Consider the following 18,058-nt stretch of genomic DNA (forward strand, 5'->3'; position numbering starts at 1 on the left):
GTAGTTGAGGCCACCAGCATAGATACAATTAAGGGGAAGCTAGACAAACGCATGAGAGAGAAAGGAATAGAAGGATATGTTGATGGGGTTAGATGAAGAAGGGTGGGAGGAGGCTCGTGTGGAGCATAAACATCGGTATGGACCTGTTGGGCCGAATGGCCTGTTTCTGTGCTGTACAATCTATGTACTGATAGACATGTTACAATGCTGGCCTACCGACATACTACTGTGGAGTAGCACAGAGGGCGTTTCTCGTAGCAATGACCTCATGCGGTGCTACCCCCACTTCAGTTTCAGAGGGTGGGGTACTCCGTTAATTGCTTGCATACTCGTGCCTGCATCTTGACTTTCCTCTTCCTTCATTCTTGCCTGTGACTTCTTAGTACCCTGTCTCTTCATAGAATCATAGAAAGTTATGGCACAGAAAGAGGCCATTCGGCCCATAGTGTCCGTGCCGTCCGAAAAAGAGCTATCCAGCTTAATCCCACTTTCGAGCACTTGGTCCGTAGCCCTGTAGGTTACGGCACTTCAAGTGCTCATCCAGGTACTTTTTAAATGAGTTGAGGGTTTCTGCCTCTACCACCCTTTCAGGTAGTGAGTACCAGACCCCCACCACCCTCTGGGTAAAAAAATTTCCTCTCAGCTCCCCGCTAATCCTTCTACCAATTAATTTAAATTTATGCTTCCTGGTCACTGACCCTTCTGCCAAGGGAAATAGGTCCTTCCTATCCACTCTATCTAGTCCTGTGATAATTTTATATACCTCAATTAAATCTCCCCTCAGCCTCCTTTGTTTCAAAGAAAACAACGCCAACCTATCCAATCTTTTCTCGTAGCTAAAACCCTCTCTCCAGCTCTGGCTCATAAATCTCCTCTGTACCCTCTTTAGTGTAATCACATCCTTCCTGTAATGTGGTGACCACAACTCTATGCAGTACTCCAGCTGTGGTCTAACCAATGTTTTATACAGTTCTAGCATAACCTCCCTGTTCCTATATTCTGTGCCTCGGCTAATTAAGGAAAGTATCCTGTATGCCTTTTTAACCACCTTATCTACCTGTCCTGCTACCTTCAGGGATCTATGGACATGCACTCCAAGGTCCCTCTGTTCCTCTACACCTCTCAGTATCCTTCCATTTATTGTGTACTCCCTTGCTTTGTTTGCCCTCCACAAATGCATTACCTCACACTTCTCTGGATTGAATTCCATTTGACACTTTTCTGCCCACCTGACCAATCCATTGATATCTTCCTGAAGTCTACAGCTTTCGTCCTCACTATCAACCACATGACCAATTTTTGTATCATCTGCAAAAGCTGTTAATGGGTCGAAATGCTTTTTGAGACTCTCCAAATTTCAGAATTTTTCTCACCCTACTGTGACACTCCCCTTTAATTGTCCACATCATTTAAACATACACTTTTTTGCTAATGTCCTCCTACACCCGTCCTAATCTGCATGTTAAGCTATGCTAATAAACTGACATCATAAAATTGAGGGTGCAAACAGCACATTTCCATTTTAGTCTATCTAAAACCCTACAATAGCCATTTGGGTCCCAACTATATCAATAGCAGAAAACTTTGGCCATGGTATTCTATTGCTGAAAAAGCATAATGAATATTTGAAAACATTCCATAATGCAGTATCCATCAATGATGCTATGTTCTATTTATTATTACAAGGTGCAGTTTGAAATGTATCTTTAAGGCTTTGTATTACATATAATTGTTTTTAAACAAGAACGTTGAAGTTGTTCCCCATTTTGATGAGAATTTATCTTAATTTCAATGTTTTTATTTATCTATTCTAGGATGAAAAGGAGTTTCGAGATAAATTAACACCAATTAGTGTTAGTTTAAATTACAGTCTGGATGAATCACATCCTTTAGAGGATCTTAAACCAATAATCAACTACTACAGTGAAACCTTCTTTCAGAAACAGGTAAGAGCAAACATTTATTATTTAGTTAAATATACTATAAGATATACAGTGGGCCATATTTACTTCTGGGTATTAATCACTTTATTTCATATTATCATTAGTCTGAGTCTTAAAATAAATATAAAGACGTTAATGGGGGAAAGATTACTTGTTAAGGACAGTGAAGGCCTTATTAAAGACTAATTGTAATAAAATGGTGCAGTCTTGAGTAGGAGGGATGGAAATGAAAATTAAATGCTGAACATCTAGCTATAAGTCATTTGAAGGATAGCTGAAGCTTGGAACTATCAGCACATCTAGTATATATTGTTTAAAATCAATGACGTATTTACATGGAATGAATAGTATGCGGCCACATCCCCTTATTAACCTGATTCCTGCTGGCAACCCCATCCTCACTTTAAAAAGATATATAATTGTGTTTAATAGTTACAATTAGTGACATGATGACATGGCATCACTAATCATGTACATCTGGAAGAATGATGCTTATTATTTTACCAGGACAACTTTGTCCCTTTAGTGATGACTTAAAAATTAGTTGATTAGCTAAACTTCATTAGTAATAATCCATAATGGTTAACTAAATCCAATCTGGATGCCAGTTTAGGCAATGTTGATGCCTATATGTACATTGCACCATTGCCAATGGAGCGTGGTTTTCATAAGGTCTGTAGATAATTACCAAGAGGCAGAGGCCCCTGTAATTCCACTTCCTGAAATTTAAGATTTGTGACTCCACAGAGATTTGTGAATACCACCTATATACCAATTTGTGATGCTTTGCCTCCAAGTAAATGATAAATGCAGTGTTCTGCTAAAATTCTGCTGTCAGGAAATGTTTCTACAGGCTTGCTGTTTGTGAAGTCTGCACTGTGACAAACCCCATGGCAGTACTGGCTATGGAACAATGATCAGTTATGTTGTGGTTCAATTAATAGAGGGAATCCAAAGTAATAGTTGTGAATACAATTTATGCACAGTAAATTTGTCTCTGTTGGAACATGGTGCAGAACTTTCACTATTCAGTGTCACTTACACATTGTATTCAGTCTCTGATTTAAATGCCATGTGGTGTCTGGCACCCTTGTTATATTCAAAGTTTAGCAGAAGAGCAAAGGACAGCTATTAAATTAGACAGCTCTCCTATTTTACAACTCCAGTTTTCATTGCACACAGTGGGCTCAATTTTGAAATGATGGCAGATTGGCAGCGGGGGTTGGGGGGTGAAGGTGCCAACCTGCCTGATTGACAAGCTGGCTGCCAACAGGAGCTGCAACGCCGAGGGTGGGGGAGAGAGAAAGAGAGAGAGAGAGAGAGAGAGACATCATATAGCGCTGGAACAGAAAGTGGAGGGCGCTGAAGATCGGGGAGGTGAGGGGAGAGGGGGACATCGGGAGGAGAGGGGGACATCAGTGAGGGGGACATTGGACATCGGAGCAGGGGAATGCAGCAGGCGTGAATCGGAAGCCATGGGAAAGCCGCCCAGGTAAGTTTAAAATCCTTTTAATTATCTACTATGTCAGAAATAAAGAACCTTAAGTACCTCAAACCCGCTTGGATTTTTCCCGATTTTCGCAGCGCCCCTGCCCCCAACGCTCCCTCAATTTGATTTGAAAATCGGGGCCAGTGTCTTCCCCTTGAAGTGGCCTCTACATAAGCCTATAGCTCCCATTCACTAGCTGTTGGTGAGCTCTGCATTTACATGCACCAAATCTCAGCCAAAAGAAATGGGGAACAAGGGAGAGTTGCAAGAGGAACAAGAGCTTGTTTTGCACCCTTAGCTGTTCCCGTAAAATGAAAGATAGCTTCATTTACTTTACTGGAAGCTGCAATATTATTATTCTGCACGTGTTTGCAACAAGTGTGATAAACCTATGCGAAACATATGCGACATTGCTGTCACAACATGCCCTCTAATGTACGCCTCAGATATCACATTTCAAGAAATTGTGTTACTGTGGTGACCTGTGCAGAAAGGTTAGATGGTGACAAACATTTACATCCTTCGGGACCCACCAGGCCCATTTTATTATGAGATATAGGAGTATCTCTTCAACTCCCTCGTCCTACCCAATCCTTATATGCTAGAGTAGTTTGTTTTTGATTTTATTTTCAGCTTGTCCCAGCATATTTCCTGAACCAGTGGCTATTTCCGTAACCTTGGCTAGCCGATTTAAGAGGAATTATAGGTAGCTAGTCACTGGCACTCTCTAGTTCCTTCCTTAATCACCTTCCTTCCTAATTAACTTTGGCTTCATGCAGGTAGACTTCAAAGGCAGGGAAATCCTCGAGGTTTCAAGTCAAATTTTTGCCTGTTTTGCAGCAGACAGGAAATTGAAATTTGGATGGAAAACCAGATTTTGGACAAATTTGTGCCAATTTGATCTGTTCACCTTTTATTAATTTGGTTGACAAAAAAATCCACCTTAATTTAGCCTATTGTTGAGGGGGGAGTTCAATCTAATATAGATGAAAATTTTCACCACACATGTAAATTGAAGTTGCAATGGGAGATGCGTTAATGTGCTTGTACAAAATTCTTTTGTCCACTATTTTAATAATAGGATTAGCCCTTTAAATTAACTTTATACATGTGCACAATTTGAACCCAGTGGAATTTAAGAGAGTAGGCTTGAAAGCAATTATATGACATATTTGCATTAATAGGGTGTTATTGATGGCATGAGTTTGGTACTCATGCACTACTTTATAAAGCAGGTGAACTGCACTTCATCAAAAGAGGAGTAGAGTATAATAGTAAGGAAATACTACAGCTCTGGTCAGACTTCATTTGGGATATTGTGCTTAGTTTTGGGCATTCCACTTTACAAAGGATAGGAGAAAGTTCAGAGCTGATTAACCTGGATACCCAAGATGAAGGGATATAACTGTAAACTTGAGATATATTCCCTGGAGATGAGAAGGTTAAGGAGTAAGCTGATTGAGATGTTTAAAACAATTAAGGTATCTGACAAGATAGATAGGGAATGACTCTTCGCTAGAATACAGAGACCCTGAAATTCTGCAGGGGTTCTCCTGGCCTCACACTGTATCTCCAGCAGGAGACCGGTGATACCTCCAAGAAGCAGTAAAAAATGTCCCTTTTCAACCATTTATACCATTTCTGTCGGGGGGAGGATCTGGAGATATGGCAGGAGACTGTGGGAACCCTCATGGAGTTTCAGGGTCATAATCTTAAAATTAAAGCTAAGTTGGTTAAAAATGAATCCAAAATAATTTCTTCACACTATGGATTCTGAAACCATAGAATGTATTGCTCAAGCATGGATTTGTTAAAGGCAAATCGTGTTTAACTAACTTGATTGAGTATTTTGATAAGTTAACAGAGAGGGTCAAAGAGGGCAATGCGGGTGATGTGGTGTATATGGACTTCCAGAAGGCGTTTGATGAAGTGCCGCATAATAGGCTTGTCACCAAAATTGAAGCCCATGGAATAAAAGGGGCAGTGGCAGCATGGATATGAAATTGACTAAGTAACAGGAAACAGAGAGTAGTGGTGAACGGTTGTTTTTCAGACTGGAGGGAGGTATACAGTGCTGTTCCCCAGGGTCGGTACTAGGAACATTGCTTTTCTTGATGTATATAAATGACTTAGACTTGGGTATACAGGGCACAATTTCAAAATTTGCAGATGACACAAAACTTGGAAGTGTAGTGAACAGTGAGGAGGATAATGACAGACTTCAAGAGGACATAGACAGGCTGGTGGAATGGGTGGACACATGGCAGATGAAATTTAATGCAGAAAACTGTGAAGTGAAACATTTTGGTAGGAAGAACGAGGAGAGGCAATATAAACTAAAGGATACAATTCTAAGAGGGGTGCAAGAACAGAGCGATCTGGGGGTATTTGTGCACAAATCGTTGAAGGTGTCAGGGCAGGTTGAGAAAGCGATTAAGAAAGCACACGGGATCCTGGGCTTTATAAATAGAGGCATAGAGTACAAAAGTAATGGGGTTATAATGAACCTTTATAAAACACTGGTTCGGCCACAACTGGAGTATTGTGTCCCATTCTGGATACTGCACTTTAGGAAAGATGTGAAGGCCTTAGAGAGGGTGCAGAAGAGATTTACTAGAATGGTTCCAGGGATGAGGGACTTCAGTTACATGCATAGACTGGAGAAGCTGGGATTGTTCTCCTTAGAGCAGAGAAGGTTGAGTGGAGATTTGACAGTGGTATTCAAAATCATGAAGGGTCTAAACAGAGTAGATAGAGAGAAACTGTTCCCATTGGCAAAAGGGTCAAGAACCAGAGGACATAGATTTATGACATTGATTGGCAAAAGAACGAAAGGCGACATGAGGAAAAACTTTTTTACACAGCGAGTGATTATGATCTGGAATGCACTGCCTAAGGGAGTTGTGCAGGCAGATTCAATCATGGCTTTCAAAAGGGAATTGGATAAGTACTTGAAGGGAAAAAATCTGCAGGGCTACGGGGATAGGGCGGGGGAGTGGGACTAACTCGATTTCCCTTGCAGAGAGCCAGCACGGACGTGATGGGCCGAATGGCCTCCTTCCACGCTGTAACCATTCTATGATTCTATGAAAATGTTACTCCGAATCCTTTGGGGTGCTTAATAGAAGAATAGATACTATACAGATATTAAGGGAATTGGGCAGGTCTGGAAAAGTAATATCCAAGTTGAGGGATTCAACAGTGCAAGAATCCTTTAGAATAACTATATTAGGAGCTTCAGAATGAGCATAAATACCATCGCAGAGATTTGTCATTTGATATGTGGGCCCCATTTCAGTAAATCCCACCACAAAGCCTTAAAAGTTATTAATGCTTTGAATATTTTTCTTCCAAGCACCTGAGGAAGATTATATTGACATTGTTCAGAACACAATAAGTGGTGGTATTCAGGAGGTGATTGAGGCTTTTGTGGTGTGTTCTTCACACTTCATTTGTTTTTGCAAAACTGTTTATCAAGGCAGCAGAAATTCTGTGTTAATGCAGGATTTTCAAAAGTGCAGGGAATGCTCAACTGCACACACACACAAGGATACAGACATCCCCAGTCAAAATCCAACATTGTGTGCAGTGTTTCAACAAGGAAAGGTTGTGGAATGTTCACTTCTACCATTGTTGGTATTTCTGATTCTCCACCATTCCGACTTCAGAGTTGTTTGTTAAATGCCACTTTTTGGTTGAATACCTACTGTTGTAATTTTTGGAATTCCTGTAGGGATCTATTTGGGACTGATAAAGCATTTAAGTACCATGTGGGTGCCTTCCTTCTGGACTTGGTATTCTGAGTCTTTGCTAGTGCTGCCCATCTGGCATCATTTCCTTCATCAGCACATCTGGTTCTGTTTCAAAAAACTGATTTCTGTGCTGTTTGTGACAATTTCAGCATAATTTCTGACAGATTTCTGGCAAAGACTATTTGCGCGTGGCTTCTTAATCGCGGGGTCTAATTTTCTGCCGACAGAAATATTTACTCATTCAGACTGTGACAGATTCAAACTGTGGTAATCATACATTTTAAGAAACATGATGGTTCCTGTCCTGTGGGACTGAGTGGAGGGACAGGAGGGAGTGGTGGTGGTGGTGGTGGTGTTGCAGGTAAGGACTGTAGAAGGGTAGTAGGCCAGGTTTAAGGAAGGAACATGGATGAATATTCAGTTTTGTTTGATTACCTTCTCCTTGGAAATTTCTACTTCGACATACTGCAGTTCTGTTTCCATTAATTTAATATGTGACATTGCAAAAATGACATCGAGAAGACTTTTTCCTCCATGTGGTTCTCTCTTTGATGCTTGATCTTATCCCTTGCCCTTATTCTTTACTGTAATCTTGTTTATGTTGCAGAATTGCACTGGAAACCAGTTGTGAGTATTCAAAGGCATTAGCTCCTGTTAGTCAAACCATGGTGTTTATGTTCTGAGGAGCTTCATCATTAAGGGGGGACTAAAATGTGGTAGCAATGGTGAAGAAACATGACTGCTGTCAGCCTTTCTTGCCCTGCCTCTTCCTTCTTTGTAACAATTAATGGTTGTAATGGGACTTATCAAGAATCTGGTTCCTTCTGGTACAGGTCAAAGTAGAGTTACATAAATATTAAAAAAGTGAAATTTAAAAAAAATTGTACAGGTGCCAGCACATATTTTCCCCTTTATCGCAAGGAAGACCCTTGAATTGTGGGAGGGGAGGAGCCAGTCGGCTGGTTGCAGGTATGGGATAGCTATATCAGATTCAGATGTGGACCTACTAATGTTTATACTGGTGGAAACTCTAACTTCACAACATTTAGAAAGATGGTTTTCATTTATTTAGAATGGTCGATATTTACTACGTTTAACCCGGTAAACAGGAGGTAATTCACTCACTCTTTTCGATTCAGGTCCCATTTGTTACAAGATATAACTTATCCCTGTGGAAATTTAATGGGGTAGGGGGGGAATTTTCATTGCCTGGGTGATAACCTGGTGTAATGGATCGCCCACCCGTTGTAGAACCTGCCTGTTTTTTTTCCATTGATTTCAATGAATGAAAGTCGGATGATTCTACAATGGGCAGATGATCTGTTCAGCCATTTTTACTGCCCAGGCAACAAAGTTGAAAATTATCCCCAATAGCTCTCTAAAATGTTAAATATTGGATATTAAATGGACACCAGTAAAGTCTCTTCTGATAATACGCCTCTATTGTCCCCAAAATGTGTGCCTTTGAACTTAACCCTGTAATCTCTTTAGTCCCTCTTTCTCCAGGCCTCACTTTCACTCTCCTTGAAAATTTGTTCATTTTTACCCTGTCTCTAAGAAAGGTAATCCTTCTAACTTCTACCCTGTTACCTTTGCATCAGTACTTTCTAAGGTATGGAAGCTACTGGTAACTCTCAATTATTGGTCACATTTTGGCTTAATCCGCAATTGCCAATCTGGTATTTGGTACTATCTTGCTACTAGTGATCTAGTTGTCTGGAGTTCTACTCTTGAACACTTTGGTGAGTCATCTGCAATTGCCTTGGACATCTTCAAAGACATGACAACCTAGTTTCCTCTCAAATCACTCTCATGGTTCATCATCTCATCTTTATTCCATTAACTTAGGAGTTCCCTAGTGCTCTGCCCTCTCTCACACTCTGCTCATTCTTCCTATCAGTGATCTCCACTCATCATCCAATCCCATCAATTTTAATGCTGATGTCTCCATTCCACATTTGTTAACCTCTTTTAGATCACATTCACTCAGAGCTGACAACCTCCAGTTCTCTTGCAGTGCAGTGAGTGAAGCACTACATTTTAATCTCCTCTGTCATTTCAATGAAAATCTTTTTTCTTTCAGTTCTTCAAGGACATGAGCCGGGAAATTCCCTGGGGCTGCTCCCACTCCGATGCTGTGGCTTTACCAGCAGTGCAACGGCAACCCAATTTACGTGCAAATACAGGATTTCTGCCGCATTTCTGGTGAAGTCACAGCGATGGAGCAGGAGCAGCTCCAAGGAAATTTCCGGCCATGGTTTGTTCATGTCTCTCACAAGTCTAACTAATGGTGACCACTTATCTTTGATGGCCCCACTCTCAGTCCTTCAACTTTTGCCATTGTTGGTTTCAACATTTCTTCTCACTTCAAATGAAACTTCCACATCATTTCTGTTATTAAAGCTGCCTCCATGAAGCAAAAGCCCCAATTTTCATCCAATACACCTGTGAAAACGGGGTAGGCTTGGTTCAGATGCCTGATTTACACCCTGTCCTATCTTATACCCACCAGTGGAGCATAAAATTGGCAGGGGTATAAATTGGGTGTCTGAATTAAACCTGCCGCGTTCTCACTGGGTGTGTTAGGTTAAAATCATAGCTATAGTTTCCTCAGCTGAAGAGCAACTAGCCAAATACTTAATTTCTCTGTTTTTAACTTTGTATAAAACCAAAGTCTAAAATTTGAATCATAGAATCATACAGCACAGAAGGAAGCCATTTGGCCCATCGTGCCTGTGCCGGTTCTTTGAAAGAGCTATCCAATTAGTCCTACTACCCTGCTCTTTCTCTACAGCCCTGCAATTTTTTCCATTTCATGTATTTACTCAGTTTCCTTTTGAAGGTTATTATTGAATCTGCTTCCACCAACCTTTCAGGCAATGCTTTCCAGATCATAACAACTCACTGTGTAAATAAATTTTTCCTCATCTCCCCTCTGGTTCTTTTGCCAATTACCTTAAATCGGTGTCCTTTGGTTACCAACTCTCCTGCCAGTGGAAACAGTTTCTCCCTCTGTATTCTAACAAAACCCCTCAAAATTTGGAACACCTCTATTACATCTCCCCTTAACCTTCTCTGCTCTAAAGAGAACAATCCCAGCTTCTCTAGTCTCTCCACATAACTGAAGTCCCTTATCCCTGGCACCATTCTAGTAAATCTCTTCTGCACTCTCTCCAAAGCCTTGACATCCTTCCTAAAGTGTGGTGCCCAGAATTGAACACGATACTCCAGCTGAGGCCTAACCAGTGATTTATAAAGGTTCAGCATAACTTCTTTCCTTTTGTACTCTATGGCCCTGATATTTACGGGGAGGTGGGAAGGGAATGTGGGCGTGTGTCAGCAGCTGGGAAACCCGGAAATACCAGGAAGGCATGCTGAATTTAACGGCAGAACCTCATTAGAATTTTTTGACTCTGTTTCCCGTCCAGTAGCCGGCCAGATTGAGAGGGTGGCCGCTGCTGGGCGGGAAAGCCAGCTGTAGAAGGCAGCAGCCGGGGACGGACCCCAGCAAACAGAGATGAATGGGGATCGTATGTGGTGGGGTGAGGGGGGACACGGAGCATGACAATGAGGAGGGCGGGAGGGAGGGATAGATCTCGTGGGTGGGGAGATATCGCGGGGGTGGGGGTCGCTAATCGTGGGGAGGGAGAGATCCCGGGGTGGGGGGGGGATGTCAGCCGATGGCGGGGGAGGGTCTGAAGATCGCGGGGTGTGGGTGGGGAGGTAGGTCGATCGTGGGGAGTGAGACAGATTGTGGCAGGTTTGCTTGGGCGGTCGGGGGAAGCACTCCCGCTTCTCCTGGCCCACAAGCAGTGCTGGAAAAGCACTTACCTGCTGTGTTCGACAGTTCTTGCTTCCCTTCAGCTTCTGGGTTTCCCAGAACCAGCCCGCAGCTGTTAAATTTAAATGGCTGCCAAAATCTGAGGAATGCAGCCTCATTAACATATTATAATGACTGACCCCCCCCCCCCCATTCTCTCGAGTAGGTTACTCGGCCGTCCCCCAACCCACCGTTGTTAAACTGGAAGTAGGTGTGTTCGCGGCGGGTTGGGGTCGGGTTTCCCATTTTTAGCAATTTAACCCCTCAGCCCTCCCGACCCTCTATTTATAAAATCGCAGATCCCATATGCTTTTTTAACAGCCTGATCCTGCTACCTTCAAAGATTTGTGTATGTACACCCCCAGGTCTCTCTGTTCCTGCATCTCCTTTAAATTTGTACCATTTATTTTATATTGCTTCTCCTCATTCTTCCTTCCAAAATGTATAATTTCACACTTCTCTGCGATAAATTTCATCTGCCATGTGTGTGCCCATTCCACCAGTCTGTCTTTGTCCTCCTGAACTCTGCTACTATCCTCAACATTGTTTACTACATTTATGAGTTTCATGTCATCAGCAAACTTTGAAATTATATTCTCTATACCCAAGTCCAAGTCATTAATATATATCAAAAAGAGCAATGCTCCTAATACCAACCCCTGGGAACACTATTTCCCTCCAGTCTGAAGAACAACCACTCACCACTACGCTCTGTTTTCTGCCCCAATTTCATACCCATTTTTTGAGTCCCATATTTAGCAAGACTTTACTAGCACAACTGTCATGGAGCCATGTCAGAATGCAAAAAAAATGTTATCTGATCGTCAACTCCCTTTAGACGCCAATGTTTCTCTCCCTCTCTTTCTCCATTGTCTTGTCACTCTCTGTTTTAATTGTATTACTTGGAAAATGCGTTCTTATAACTACCACAAGCTACTGAATCTGAATTCACCTCCCAAAAAACCATCAGTTCTCTTTTTAAGAGCTGCCACAAGCCCTTTCCACCACATTTGAATGGAGTCAAGGGGCATGGTTAACCCCTTTGCCCCATTCCCCTCCATTTCCACCCAAATCCACTGAAATAATTACTAAGAGCTGTTACAAGGAATCTATTACTCCTACGTACGAAATGCTCCCTGTGTGGCATGAGCTTGAGTGGTGGTTGTCTGGGATGGTTCCCTTGGAGCCTTAGATACCTGAGGCTAACCTAACCCTAATGCATTAAATTGTACTACTGGGATCATGCTCAGAAAGCAAAGGAAATCTGGCTTTGCAGTAGCAAGGTGGGAGGGGTGGGGGTGGGGGTCAAGGGGGTGCTAGGCCCATGTCTGAAACTCTCTCGTGTGAAGACATTAGAGGACGTTGCCACTCTCCAAAGATGTGGAGATGCCGGTGATGGACTGGTGTGGACAAATGTAAGGAATCTTACAACACCAGGTTATAGTCCAACAATTTTATTTTAAAATCACAAGCTTTCGGAGATTATCTCCTGTGTCAGGTGAGTGCCTGACGAAGGAGATAATCTCCGAAAGCTTGTGATTTTAAAATAAAATTGTTGGACTATAACCTGGTGTTGTAAGATTCCTTACAACTCTCCAAAGAGTCAGTGACATCTGTGCCCACTCCTTACAGCCCAATAGAGTTGGGCACAGGCTCAGAGATGAGTGTAATCACAGACCTAATAGTCCCAATGAGGTCTTGGAAGACCTGTCAAGTGTTTGTTCAAAGCATCTATTGAAGCATTGGTGGCTACCACTCAAAAGCCACCAAGCCCTTACAAGCTCAAACTAGCATCTTGATGCTGCAGCAATTTTACTGGCTGTCACAGTCTCCAGGGTCTTCTGCAGGTTGTGAGAAACTTCCTACAATGTGCTGCAGATGCAGGAAGTGGACTCCTTCCACATATCCATCATCTCAAGCATGTTTCTGGAAACCGTTTCCACATGAGATTAATACTCGCTAATCATAGCTCTTTTGGAGACTGGACCCCCTCAGATCTGGATCCATAGGCGCCTGAGCTGAGGACATTGTATGTAAAGGAAAAACTTCAGAGAAAAATGGACCTACCACCCGACTCAGAGGCCCACTCTGGCCACCGATTGGTAGGCCCAGAGGAAAATTGCCACAGTGATGCCATGCATGAGACGATAAGTCACTCCTCACCATTTTTGGGGCACTACCACCACGTTTGCACTGGGCAGGAGCCTGAAAATTCAACCCATTGTACCTACATACTGGTACACGAATCTGACCTCGCAGTTAATTAGATGGTGCACCATTAAGCAAATGTAACATGTATATAAAGTGGTTTCAGTGCATGTCATGATATTATGACACCATGACAAACACTGGATTCTGAGCTGTTGCGTTGACTGCAAGTGTTACATTGGAACCATCACAATCTTACTCCACCATGTTCAACTACATTGAGTGGGTCTTGGTGGAGACAGAACAGTGAAACAGATCAAGATTTGATTGGTCTACACAACAATTTTCGTGCTGCATTTGTATGGTAATGACATAAATTTGGGGTACAAAAGCATATAACAAAAGCTTTAGGACAAACTTTTCAACAAATTAGTTTCTGGTGTTCCTTAATGGACATAAGTTATTCCTCTGGCCACATTACAGACTCTCCGTCCATTAGTCTTTGCTAAGATTCCATTTACAGTCCACAAATTAGTTTAAAATAGTTGAATTCACTTTTGATTTATTACCATCACAAATATATGATCAACATAGAACACGAGCTTGGTCCCTCACTCTTATGTAAAGGAAAGAGAATAAATATTCTTAAATTGTGCCCTAATGGAATCATACTAAAACAATATCCCTAAGGACCAGCTGGAATATTAAGAGGACTCCACTTACATAGCTCCCTGATTTACAACCTCTCATATAGCATGTCATTTTTTGTAGTTTCTTTACTAATAGAGAGTCCATCTACGCACCCCATTTATAAAGCATCCTTCACTCTACAGTTTTTTATGTGGCTTCCAAAGACAGCTATAAAGTCCTATACCTCCTGTTAGTATGGGCACATCACTGTGCTGCACTTTTTAATTAAAAATATTCGATTGAACAGTTGCTATCAAAAGTGATTAAAAAGAGAACATTTCTTTTATTTGTTTTAAAGAAAAAAGATAAGGGCTGTTTTTATTTTATCAATTTTGAATGCTTTCTGTTGCTTAAATGTTAGATTACAATCTAAATCCCTTGTTGTAAGAAAAGTGTTTGATTTAGAAATATTTCCGATGTGAAACAAATTAAAATTTTGTGAGAATTTGTTATAAAGCTGCAGATGAGTAAAATGGAGATAAACTATTGGAAGCATGTTTCATTGAAACTGCATTTTTTCAATTACATTTTTAAATTTGTAATGTTCACCGTGGGACAAAAAATATCTGAATAGAGAGAGAAATATTTATTAATAATAGAAATAATCCAACTTGCTGAGAAGAATAATAGAGGAATTTACAATCACAAATCATACAATACTATGTAATTCAAAGGTTGCTGCTCCCTTCCATGGCTCTGGTTTTGCTGATAGGTCCCTCTTTTATAGATGGCAAGGGACACCCTAGGGTATCATTGCAATGAGCAGGTCTCCAGGAAGTAGACCCTGGAAGACCACCTGGCATTTTCCCATTTTTAGGCACAGGTTACACATACATCACCTATTCAGCTTGGCATGTACCCCACAAATGATTTATTTTCCTGTTTGTTGTGGGAGTTGATATACGTCGCCTCAATATGGAGACCCATGTCCTTGCTGCCAAATTTAAGAGCTGTGTTTATATTGCTCCCCATGGTGGATTTTGTGACTCTCGCATATAAGCTGATCTTGGTCCTGTGGCTGCCCAGAAAGGTTGGATGCTGGAGCAGGAACAGAACATGTGTCAAAGTGTGCCTTTTAGGCTGCAGCCCTTCCAGTATTCCTCTGCCAGATGGGAGTGAAATTTATGGGGTATACCGTATTTGTGGAATCTGCATGGGATGTGGTATTTTTTGGATCATTTTAGTTTTCCTGTATTTTGCTACTTGCAGAGATCATGAACATTTGTTTTCAAACTTCTCCCCACTGCTCCTCTAGGCAGGTGAGATCTTTCTTACTTGTGAAAACAGAGCTTTGAGGAGAGAAAGATTGATTTATGCTGGAATTTGCAGAACTGCCTGCTTTAAGTAAGATGTGTTTCCTCAGGTAGTTCTAACAAGGTTCACATCATTTTGGAAAGGGAAAATAACATCTTGTCCAATTAATCGCTGAGCACCATTGGTGACACATGAATAAAAGGCCATTGTGGGGACATTCTGAGGTTATGTGAACTGAGGGGCTTCACTGGGAGTGAATATTAATGCATTGGGTTATAGATGGTTCAATACACTGTTTTAGATGTATTTGTTTTAACTCTTGGCATTTAGCCAACGAGCACATGTTTAAGCAATTTCCTTGGCCCTGCACCACAGCAAAGATCAGAGAGCCTAATTCTTGCTTCAAGTTCGTTCCGACTCTTGATGTCAGTTAAAGAACAATTTAAATATTGTTTCTAGGACCTTATTTACAGCATTGGGTTGTTCCTTGAGTGGGACAGATGTACATATAGTTCCCATAACGAATACAAAACTTCAAAACGAAATGCTAGACGTTATTATTATAGCCATTCTTTTGTCACACAGGCACACATTCTCCTAGACTGCGGAGAGGACAATATTTGCATCCCAGCACTTAAACTTTCAGCTACCCCGTAAGTTGAAAATTATGTATGTTGTACATTTCTCTAAAGAGTATCAGCATGTAAGCTTTACATTTAAATATTTGGGCTTTCATCATGACAGATTTGTGATGATAATTTTTATTGTCAGTAGGAGACCAAAGAAGTGATATCTTTACCATCTGTGGAGTTTATTTATGATTGGTCGAATCCTGCCAGTTTGACTAGGAGAAGATAAAGATTAAAATGCATTGATGCTTCACCTTTTTGTGCTTCACAGTGATAGACATCAGCTAATAATTGGAGATGAAAACCCTCTCACTTTAATCATAAATGGGAAGAATGAGGGGGAAGGAGCCTACGAAGCAGAACTCAGTATCATAATACCATCGGAAGCAGATTATATCGGTGTTATCCGCAACAATGAGGTAATAGAACTGAAGGCACAATGTCTTATTGATCTGGGTTGGTGTATTTTTGAAGATTGCCAAATAGTAAATTTAAATCGACTTTTTTAGACAAAAATCTTGCAAGTGGCTCAAAGTTGGTGTGTGTTATGAGGTCAGTATTGGGGATCATATTTGTCAAGAATCCCTCTTATTGTTGCTGTTGGACGTGCAACATAAAATCAATTGGGTATGTGTAATTGATAGTGAAGATATGAAGAAGCATGTAAAATTGAACTGCAGTGCAGATGCTTAATGGAACTGTGCCATTCCAAGTTCAGGAATTGAATTTCAAGAATAACAATGTGATTGTGGTTTGCTTAAAACCATCCCTTTGTGTTAACTTATCATGTTTGGAATATGCACAGGATCCACCATCATAGCCCTTTCAAAATGAAGTTTAACACCTAATTATAGCTTTAGTACATACTGTATAAGAATTGATACTGTGATGTTTGACGCTCGTGATGCAGCTCTGCATTTTCCACTCCCGTCCTGCTTTATAGGATTTTGAGGCCTGCAAAGTTCCTGTGGTACTGAGAGCCTGCACACCTATTGTGCTCTAGGCTTATTAATGCCCTGAAAAGTATGCAAATTAGGACTAGTCTTTGGGCACCTGAATAGTGCGCCAGATACTCAGGGCCCATATAAAGCGGACACTGCGCGGGAGGCCCCTTGGCTCATGTTGAGCTTTTGCTCTTAACGTGGACCAATTTTTTTTGGACTTACTGGGAGTAGCTATTGCAATTGTTTCCATCTATTCCACTGCTGCTTTACTATTTAGTGGGAATGAATTTACAGAGCACTTCTTAACACTGCACCCCATCAGCTATCTAAGCCTGTTTCCCCAGGGAACGGTCATTGTGTAATGCCTATGTCGGAGCTACGGCTATCCATATGGGCATCCCTCTCTATTTGCAGGTTGTGGAGGAGGAGGAAATGTCTGTCTTCACAAAAGAGGGGGACGATGCAGACATTGTAGTTAGGGAGGAGTGAAATATTGGATGGGATAAACATAGTGAGAGAGGAAGTATTAAGGGGTTTAGTATCTTTGAAACTAGATAAATCGCTAGGCCCGGATGAAATGCAAGGAAGTCATGATGAACCTTTATAAAACACTGGTTCAACCACAACTGGAAGATTGTGTCTGGTTCTGGGCTCCGCACTTTAGGAAAGATGTGAAGGCCTTAGAGAGGGTGCAGAAAAGATTTACTAGAATGATGGACTTTAGTTACGTGGAAAGACTAGAGAAGCTGGGGTTGTTCTCCTTAGAACAGAGAAGGTTGAGAGGTGATTTGATAGAGGTATTCAAAATCATGAAGGGTCCAGTCAGAATAGATAGAGAGAAACTGTTTCCATTGGCAGCGAGTCAAGAACCAGAGGACATAGATTTAAGGTGATCGGCAAAAGAACCTAAGGCGACATGGTTAGAATCTGGAATGCACTGCCGGGGGGGTGGTGGAGGCAGATTCAATCGTGGATTTCAAAAGGGAACTGGATAAGTACTTGAAAGGGAAACATTTGCAGGGCTATGGGGATAGGGTGGGGGAGTGGGACTAGCTGGATTGCTCTTGCATCGAGCCGGCATGGACTCGAAGGGCCGAATGGCCTCCTTCCATGTGATAACCTTTCTTTGATTCTATGAAATGTATCCAAGGCTGTTAAGAGAAGCAAGGGAGGAAATAGCAGAGGCTGTGACCATCATTTTCCAATCCTCTCTGGCTACAAGTGTGGTGCCGGAGGACTGGAGGACTGCTAACGTTATACCTTTGTTTAAAAAGGGATAAAGGAATAGGCCAAGTAATTACAGACCAGTCAGCCTAACCTTGCTGGTGGGCAAATTATTGGAAACAATTCTGAGGAACAGTATTAATCATCATTTAGAAAGGCACGGAT

General features: G+C 41.6%; 1 protein-coding gene across 1 annotated transcript in view; it reads left to right on the forward strand.

Annotated features, from left to right (window-relative positions):
• Positions 1–18,058, forward strand: part of itga8 (integrin, alpha 8) — a 222,680-nt gene that overhangs the window by 106,378 nt on the left and 98,244 nt on the right. Inside the window, exons 18-20 of the mRNA XM_068006777.1 lie at positions 1,815–1,946; positions 15,682–15,749; positions 15,997–16,144. Of these exons, the coding sequence (XP_067862878.1) occupies positions 1,815–1,946; positions 15,682–15,749; positions 15,997–16,144 (348 nt within the window). The remainder of the gene's footprint in view (positions 1–1,814; positions 1,947–15,681; positions 15,750–15,996; positions 16,145–18,058) is intronic.

The sequence above is a fragment of the Heptranchias perlo genome, chromosome 2 (assembly GCF_035084215.1).
Source record: "Heptranchias perlo isolate sHepPer1 chromosome 2, sHepPer1.hap1, whole genome shotgun sequence".
NCBI lineage: Eukaryota > Metazoa > Chordata > Chondrichthyes > Hexanchiformes > Hexanchidae > Heptranchias > Heptranchias perlo.